This window comes from Orycteropus afer, unplaced genomic scaffold (genome assembly GCF_000298275.1).
Source record: "Orycteropus afer afer isolate SDZICR_OR568_19922 unplaced genomic scaffold, OryAfe1.0 scaffold00803, whole genome shotgun sequence".
Classification (NCBI taxonomy): Eukaryota; Metazoa; Chordata; class Mammalia; order Tubulidentata; family Orycteropodidae; genus Orycteropus; species Orycteropus afer.
In genome coordinates this window covers 621741-630447 of record NW_006922390.1, presented here as the reverse complement: position 1 = coordinate 630447, position 8707 = coordinate 621741, and the positions used below count along the sequence as shown (strand labels likewise).

Sequence of the window (8707 nt, the reverse complement as noted above, 5' to 3'; positions counted from 1 at the left end):
TGCCTCTGGGCATTAAACCCAGGATTAAGATATCAATTAACTGAGGCTGGAATGTTCCACTGATTAAAACAGTAGCAAGACAGGATGAAGTATCTCCAAATTCAGGCTCCAAGTATCAAACTGCCACTGTGTACACAAAACCCATGTAAAGGATCAGGCATTCCATCTCTCTTAGAGATAAATGTGCAGGGGATGGTTCTGTGGGAGCCAGGAGGGTAGGAATTCAATACCACCCTATGAGCATTCCTTCCAATAACCCAGTGATGGAAAGGATAAAATCCCAGAACAGGAAGAACCGAAAGAAAAGAGCTGATTAACATTATTTATCCTCTGGAGGCTCAATCAGTAAGTACTCTCAAAGAAACCACGGTCATGAAGAAAATAGTGGTTTAGTACAACTGTGAGTTAATGTGTGCCTGTGGCCTACCTGGAGATAGGCAGGTAGGCAGGCTGTGGACAGAGAGGAATAGGTACCCGCTGAGCCCTAACCTGACCATGCCTTCCCCTCTGCTGATGCTCCTACATTCTGTCTCCTGCCTTCTGGCAGACGGTAACACTCTGGTGTTCTCACTCTGCCACTTTCTACTTGGTTTTGTGGACTGACTTAGGGTTAAATGCCTATTAATTGAAGAAAAAGAGGACCAAGTACACTGGAATACTTCTCACACACCCATCTGAATCCAGGTCATCACCTAGTGTCTTTTCTAATTCGGGACGTGTTATCCAGGATGCAGGAACCTAGTGTACGTCTGCCCCTAAATCATCTACTTTTACCATCTCCTGTAGACAGAGATAGGCAGGGGAATAGAAAGAGATGTTACCCACTGCCTGATTAATACATGCAGGATGCTTTCATTCCGTGTAACTAACAGCCCTAAAAACAGCAGATGACTCAATTTCGCACAGTCTCACTTAAAACCCAAGAATACACACGGCAGTTGCTGACATGCTTGGTCTTCTCTGACGCTTCCAGAGATAGTTAACCAAAACCAAGGCACTGAGCTATTATACTGTATGAAAGTATCTCCTTTTATTGCCTACCCCACCTTCAGATCAATTTAATCATCTACAAAACAGGAAAGTAGAATCTCAGTCTAAAGTATGGAAAATGGTTGCTCTTATTAAATTTCAACTTTTGACCTTCGCATTCAAACTGCAATACCCAACACAAGAAAAGAAATTATCAGTTATGATCTCATGTTTGTGGGGAAGACTATGATTATAGAGGAATTTACAGGAAATCAAAAAGGCACTGCTTGAGAGAATGGAAAACAATAAAACAGTCGCAGTAAGGAAATGAATGACACCCAAACAGAAATGAGAAAGGAAGCATCCCTGTGCCATGAGAGGCTGCTTGCTGCCTCCCAACCAGAAGGCTCCGAGAGGAAACACAATCCCCAGCCCAGATGCCACCGGGATCTGGGATGTGTGTGGGTGGTGGGACGTGGTGCCAGAGGGAACGCAGCTGCACACCCCAATACCCCACACCACAAGATCCATTTCAAGGGCTCTGAGTACCACATGTTATGTCCAGCAGGGTCAAGAATGAGCTGAGGGAAAAGCTGACTACAATCAGGAAGTGCCCCTTCCTCAAGGGTGCTCCTCAGGGTTCCAGGAGGCAGCACAAGCACAGGCCCTGGAACCATCAGCCTGGGCTCAACTCTTGGCTGTTGCCCAGACAAGTCACTAATCTCCCTGAGCCTCACCTTCCTTATCTGTAACTTGGGGATCATTAGATCACCTGCCCTGTAACATAGATAAAACGTCTCTTCAAATAAGGGGACATGCGTTCAGTGTACACACAGGAAATCACAAAAGATGATGGCCATTGAAATTGACTTATGTCAGCACTTATGAATGACAATTCAATCCTTGAGCTATCCCCCAGGAGGTCCCACCAGGAGACTCAGTGTACTGTCACCTCCACACCATGAGTTAGGTATTACTATATCCCCATTTTAAGATGATGAAGTTGAAGCTCAGAAAAGTCAAGAGATTTCACAAGTGGGTCAGGCTGGGGTTAGAATTCAGATGTGCCTACGTCCCAAATTAATGGTTTTGCCACTACCTTCATGTGTCTTCCCCCTACAGGGCCTAAAGAGAGAGGGTGGTGGTAAAAGCTGAAAGGATGGACACAGGTGTCCACAGATGCATCAATGAGTCATAAGTTAATGTCATAGAAAGCCCACACTCTCCTATAAGTGGGAGGGACCTGCCAGCCAGTCTTCCAGAATTACTTCAGTCACTCAGAGACAGCAATTATCATGACTACAGCGGACCTCACCGAGAATGACCGCAGCCACTAGAGCAGCCAGGATCCATGCTATGGAACACACCCCTGAGGCAGTAAGGGCTATGTGACATTTCTAAAATAATTCTACTGCCATCAAATGCCAAATCAGTCCATTCTGCTGCTCACTTTAGTAACGCTGGGACATCTTCTTACGAACACAATATCTACCTCAGAGCTTTGGAAATGTCACTAGAATTAAAGTGTGCTTCTTCCAAGTGACAAGCTAATGATTTATCCCTTAGGAGATGTCAAAGTGCACAACCTACCCTGCTCTCCAAAGCACTCAAATCATAAGTGACCATGAAGGAGTGTCCTATATGAAGCGTACATGGACACAAGCCTGTTCCTGAGGATCCAGGGTTTATTTTTCTGCCAACTGTGGCTGCAGGTAGGCCAGGCATCTGTTACTTTTTAAAAGCAAAAAGAGGCAGCTGTGAACTTGAAGGACACAGGTTCTCACGCTCACAGATGTGTGGCTATGGTGGGCACTGGGCCAGAGCTGAGGGCCCACCTGACAGTGAACTCTCCCAAAGATCAGCACCGACCCTGTCGACAGCACTAAGGCCTAGCCCTCTCCCCCACCAACATGTGCCTCATACTCCACACATCCCAAACACCCTCCTGATCTGCCACCGCACCTGCCCCTCCCAGTCTTCCCCATCTCAGTGATGGCACCACACAGCAGTATGATAAAAATCCAGAGTCACCTTCAACTCCAACATTTACTCAACTGTTACAGCCAGTTCCTCACCAAGAGCATTCTTCTTAACCACCTCTTTACCCCTGGGCCCCTGCAACAATTTCCTAACGGGTTACCTGTCTCTACCTTTGTGCCTCTACAATGGACTCCCCAGTCTGAGGCCAAAATGATTTTTAAAAATGCAAACCTGATCCTACTATTCTCCTGCGTATACTCTTCAAAGGTTTCCTGTGTTTTCTGTTTCTCTTAAGACAAAGTCAAAAACTCACCAAGGCCAGCCTAGCCTCTTCCTGTCTCTCTATCTCTAGCTTTTGAAAAACTGGCCCCTCAGCCTAGTCTCCTCTACTTCTCCCCCACATCCCCAAATTGTACCAGCCAACTCCTAGCCATCCTTCAGGAGGCAGTGTCCCCAACCTCCAATACTGAATGAGCATGGCCCCCAACTAGACAGAAAATCGTGGCTACATGGAATTAAGATCTGATGTGAAGAGACCACACATCCCTCCATCAAGTGATGATTCGGCAACGAACCTGCCATCTTCAAGTGCAGCCAGCCAACACAGGGGAAAAAAGTTCTGGCACTACCAAAGAGCAACCTGATGGCTTAGGAAGAAAACTGGTGGCACATCAGCACTGGGGGCATTCAGGACCTAGAGGTACTCCCTAACTGAAAATGCTTTTGCTGCAGCAACCTAATAGAAACCAGTTATGCTGTTAAGGGCTGCCTGTGTTACCAAGGGAAGAAAGCTGGTAACAAAAGAAGTATATAATAGAATGCCACACTAGTCAAGATATATGCATGACCTGCAGAGAAAATATTCACCTTTCTAGTAACGGAGTCCCTGAGTGGTGCAAATGATTAAGCACTTGACTGACAGCTAAAAGTTTGGCAGTTTCAAGCCACTGAGAAGTACCTCAGAAGATAAGCCTGGTGATCTACTTCACATAACCTTGAAAACCACAGGAGCAGTTCTACTGTGCACACATGGGAGTCACCAAGCCAGACTTGACAGCAATTAACAACAGCAGTAAAAGGATTATGTGTGATGTTTATTTTTACCCTTTTCCTACCTACTTAGCTAACTTACCTTGGCTTACTATGGTAGGAGTTTCAAAAAGATTGAAAACAAAGGAAAAGATGAAAGAAAAAAAAAGACATCCAAGTGACTCATGTCCTTTCTAAGAAACAAACCAAAGAACAAATGCAAAAAAAAAAAAAAAAACAAAGTAGAAGAGGCAGAAAGGGTAGGTTCTGTGGAAAGGCTTGTCTGAGGGGCTCTTTGAGATGGGGGGGGGTAGACTGGAGGGTCTCCCACCTCCCTGAGCACAATTAATAGCCAAGGTGGCCATGGGCCATACTTACCACTCAACAATCTCCGGATGAAGAATGGTGTTATTGACATTAAACCTATAGGGAAGAAACAAATGAAGCCCATTAGTTCAATGGTATATCATCTCCCAGCGAGAAATACCTCATCCAAGTCATGTACACCATGACAGAGAGAGGACCCCAAACTTTAACTGCATGGCTCCTTGGCCTGCAGAAGGCCTGCTGATCACCTCCTACAGCAGGCCTGGCAGCCTGGGCTGTGTCAGCTAGGGTGAAAAAGTATCGCTTCAAACCATAATCATCCCTACCACTACTGGGCAGACAGCATGGCCTCCCATGGCTCCAGCAACTTGGGAAGAGCATTAAGAAAGAAGGAAGATACTACATACTTACAGGTTTCTGAACCTGAAAGCAACATGCTTGAAAACCTGAGCATGCAATCATCTCAGCCTCCAGTGAGGCATCTGGGGTAATGAACAGCCAAAGGACAGGGGAAGGGGCAAGTTTTAGCATCCTACCAGCTTATACTTCTCAGAAACAGGCCCTGGACTCAGCCACACATGGAACATTCCCTCTGCCACCAAATGGTGACATGGGATGAGGTGTCACTGTATGATAAAAAAAAGGAGGCCACATCTTCTGATCTCCTCTAACCCCACAAGAGGAAGACAGAATCACCATCAGTAGCCCAAGGCCTATTCCTGCGAGGCCAGACATGCTGCCTCCCTCCAGCCCTTTCACCAACCCTGACACCAACCGTTTCTCCAGCAGCACTCACCACCTTTCTGCTGGGTTTGATAATCCACTGCAGTGGCCACACAGAACTCGCAGATTATGGGGTTTATTAGGGAAGCACCAGGCTACAATTCAAGTTCAGGAAAAATGCTCAGTCTCTTTCAGCAACTCTCCCAGCAATGCGTGTCTTTCAGTGTCTCTCTCAGCAATGCATGTCTCTCAGTGTCTCTCTCAACAACGCGTGTCTCTTGTGCCTCTTTCCCAGTGGTGCGTGTCTCTCAGGACTGAGTTTCTCTCAGAACCATGTTTCTCTCAGGAGCACCTCCTTCTCAGCCAGCAGTCAGAGAGAGACTTCTGCCTCTAGGAGGCCTCCTTTTGAGCCTGGCAGAGTGGCCAAACTAGCCAATCAGAATTCTAAGCACCTGAGAGACAGCAAACTTTCCAGAACATTGCTTTGTGCTACTGCTCAACAGAAGTATCCCAGGTGGATAACTTTAGCAATCAGGAGCTCCTCAGTTGCTCATGGCAAATTCCACCTCAGAGTTTACAAAGCCTTATGGGTAGAAAAGCCACACTAAGTAATTTACTACACCATACTACAGTAGAGGTTCCAAAAGGGGAAAAAGAACTTATGGACTTCATCCATCATCTACCAAGAAACCTTCACATATGTGCTACTAGATTCATGAGCAAATAAGATGGCTATAAAGGGGAAAAAAATCTAAAGAACTAAACAGATTAAGAGAAATAACTGACTTTAATGAGGGAATAACTGGTACCAAACTTGCCCTCTTGTCATAAACAAATAAAAAAAATATTTAACAAATATGAAACTGTTCCAGATACTTGACAACAGGCAGCACCAAACACTGATCCCTGAAAAAACAAATTAGGTGAGTGTTGTGCTTGCCTCAGCTTCCTGCCTGGGGACACTTTCTAGACTTTGGTGTAGGAAGAGAAAACCCAAGCAGAACATATGGGTCTCAGTGAAGCAAGGAAACTGACTAGAGTTCAGGGAAATCAGGGCAGCTTAAATTTGTGAGGTAGAATACAAGAGGAAGCTACATGAAGAAAAGCGTTCCAGAGGCACAGAGGTCCCCACAAATCTGTACTGAACACTAAGATGTGCACATGTAGGGTAAGGTTCCTTGAGGCCTAGCAAAGAGCAAGTACTGGGAGTGGCAAACTGGAACGTTCCCAGTGTTCACACAGAACTAGGAGACACTAAAGATCTATTGCCTTCCTTCACAATGCTCTCCTGAGGAGTGCTGGAACCACAGCCTTGTTCTGCCACTGACAGGGCTAAATGAAGTGGGCTGTCTACCTTGGGCAGGAAGGTAGGAGTGGTGGCAAGCAGCTCTGGCAGCCAATCTCCTCCTCTCTGCCCTATTGCTAGCAACAGATTGTCTCAGCTTCAGTGTGTCTGAAAAAAATCTTTATTATACTCCATTTTGGGAGAGTGTTGTAACTGGATATAGATTTCTACTTTTTTTTTTTTTTGCCTTTTGTCTTTCAGTAAAGTTGTGTCCACAGTAAGTTCTGTCAAATAGGATGGTATGTGATTTGGACATCGTGTGAACACCATATTGTGCGTGGTCCTACTTTTTCTTTAAGCATCGTGAACAAGCTTTGTGCCTTCATAGAGATCAACATGCTGAGAGGGGATTCACTTTTACATTTGGTCTTCAAACCATGTCACTGGCAATTTCTCCATATCTCATACAGGCCCCTTTCACAGTTTCGTTAGCCTCATAGCTTTCAGTAGGACCAATTCTTTAATGACTTAGAGAATTTTTTGCTTTTAAAGATTGTCATGATTACTGAGTATGCCATGCTTAAATGGTGAGCAATAGCATTCACTGATTTTCCACCTTCCTGTTATTTAATAACCTTTTGCTTCACTTATAAATCAATACTTCCACTTTGTCTCTTGCTGCTGCTATCACTAGCACTAGTTTTGCTGTATTTAGGAGGCATGATGCACTTTACAGTAATACTGTCGAAAGAAAATTTAACAGATAACACTACAACACTCAAGAAATGCATGATACAAGAGATCAGAAGTTACTGCTATGAATTGAAGCATGGTTATGGTAAACATCTTAGATACAAAGTACAGTAAAGTACATATATAAGCCAGTAACTTAGGTTTATTATGACTATCAAGACCTATGTATTAAAAGTTATATATGTACTGTACCATATATGCCTGGCAGCACAATTGCTCTGTATAACAAGAGATGTGAGATACAATTGTTGCCTGCAGGAAGCTGTTGTGTCTGCTACGTCCTGTTGTCTGATGGGGATTTCTAACCTTATGGGACCACAGATGTGTATGCGGTCAGACATTGTTGCCCAAACGGGTATTACGCAGTACATGATTATACTTTAAAGATATTGTTACATCATACACTGGCTTACAGTGTTTCTTACAAGATGTTAGTGGCGGTAATTCTTCAACAATTTAAAAATTTTCCAAGTTCAATTAAAATTATATACCACCAAGAAGTTCAACAAACCCCAAGCACAGAAGATTACCATAAGCACAGCATGTTCAAATTGCCAAAAAACACAGAGAAATCTTAAGCAACCAGAGCGGGGGGGGAAATAAAGACCTGTTATATACAAAGATAAGCATTATTAATATTCAAGATACTTGACTATTTAAACTTAAAGTAATAATAATGCATGGTGTGGTATATAATACATATACAAGTAAAATTTGTGACAAAAATAGCACAAAGGACTGTTGTTGTTATGTGCCATTGAGTCTGACCGGACTCATATCAACCCCTTCTTGGGTTGCTGAGGCAGTATCACTACGGAAGTAGATTGCCCAACCTTCCTTCTGAGGAGTGGCTGGTGGATTTGAATCACCAGCCTCCTGGTTAGCAGTCAAGTGCCTTAGGCACTACGCCACCAGAGCTCCTAGCACAAAGGATAGAAGAGTGTAAATGATAGAACGTTGCTGTAATGTTCTTATGCTGTAAGTGAAGTGGTATGTAACTTGAAGGGAAACTGTGACAAGTTAAAGATGCCTACTGTAAACTCTGGTAGCATAGTGGCTAAAGCACTTGACTGCTAACCAGAAGGCTGGCGGTTCAAACCCACCAGCCACTCCTCGGAAGGAAGGTTGGGCAATCCTACTTCCGTAGTGATACTGCCTCGGAAACCCAAGGAGGGGTCGCTATGAGTCGGGGCCGACTCGATGGCACATAACAACAACAACAACAACAACAACTGTAAACCAAGCAACCAACAAAAAATGAATACCCCAAACTAGAAAGACATACCTAATAAGCCAGTAGAGGAGATAAAATAGAATACTAAAAAATACTCACTCCAAAAGAAGGCTGGAAAGGAAAAAGGACCAAAAAAAGAGAGGGAACAAACACAAAGCAAATAATAAAACAGTATACTTATATTCAATCACATTAATGATGACCTAAACACTTCAATTAAAACTAAAATAAGGTCAGTAAAACAAAGCGTGACCCAACTATTTCTGCCTATAAGAGATGTACTTTAAATGTAAAGATAAAGATAGGTGAAAAAGAAAGGAAAAAAGAGATGAAAAAAGATATGCCAGGCAAATACTAAGCATAAGAAAATTAGAGTATATCTATCAATATCAAAGCAGACATCAGGA

At 43.8% G+C, this 8707-nt stretch overlaps 1 protein-coding gene across 1 annotated transcript in view; it reads right to left on the bottom strand.

The window, feature by feature from the left end:
• PEPD (peptidase D) overlaps nt 1–8707 on the bottom strand; it is a 210743-nt gene that overhangs the window by 139614 nt on the left and 62422 nt on the right. The window contains exon 7 of the mRNA XM_007957826.2: nt 4357–4401. Coding sequence (XP_007956017.1) covers nt 4357–4401 — 45 coding nt within the window. The remainder of the gene's footprint in view (nt 1–4356; nt 4402–8707) is intronic.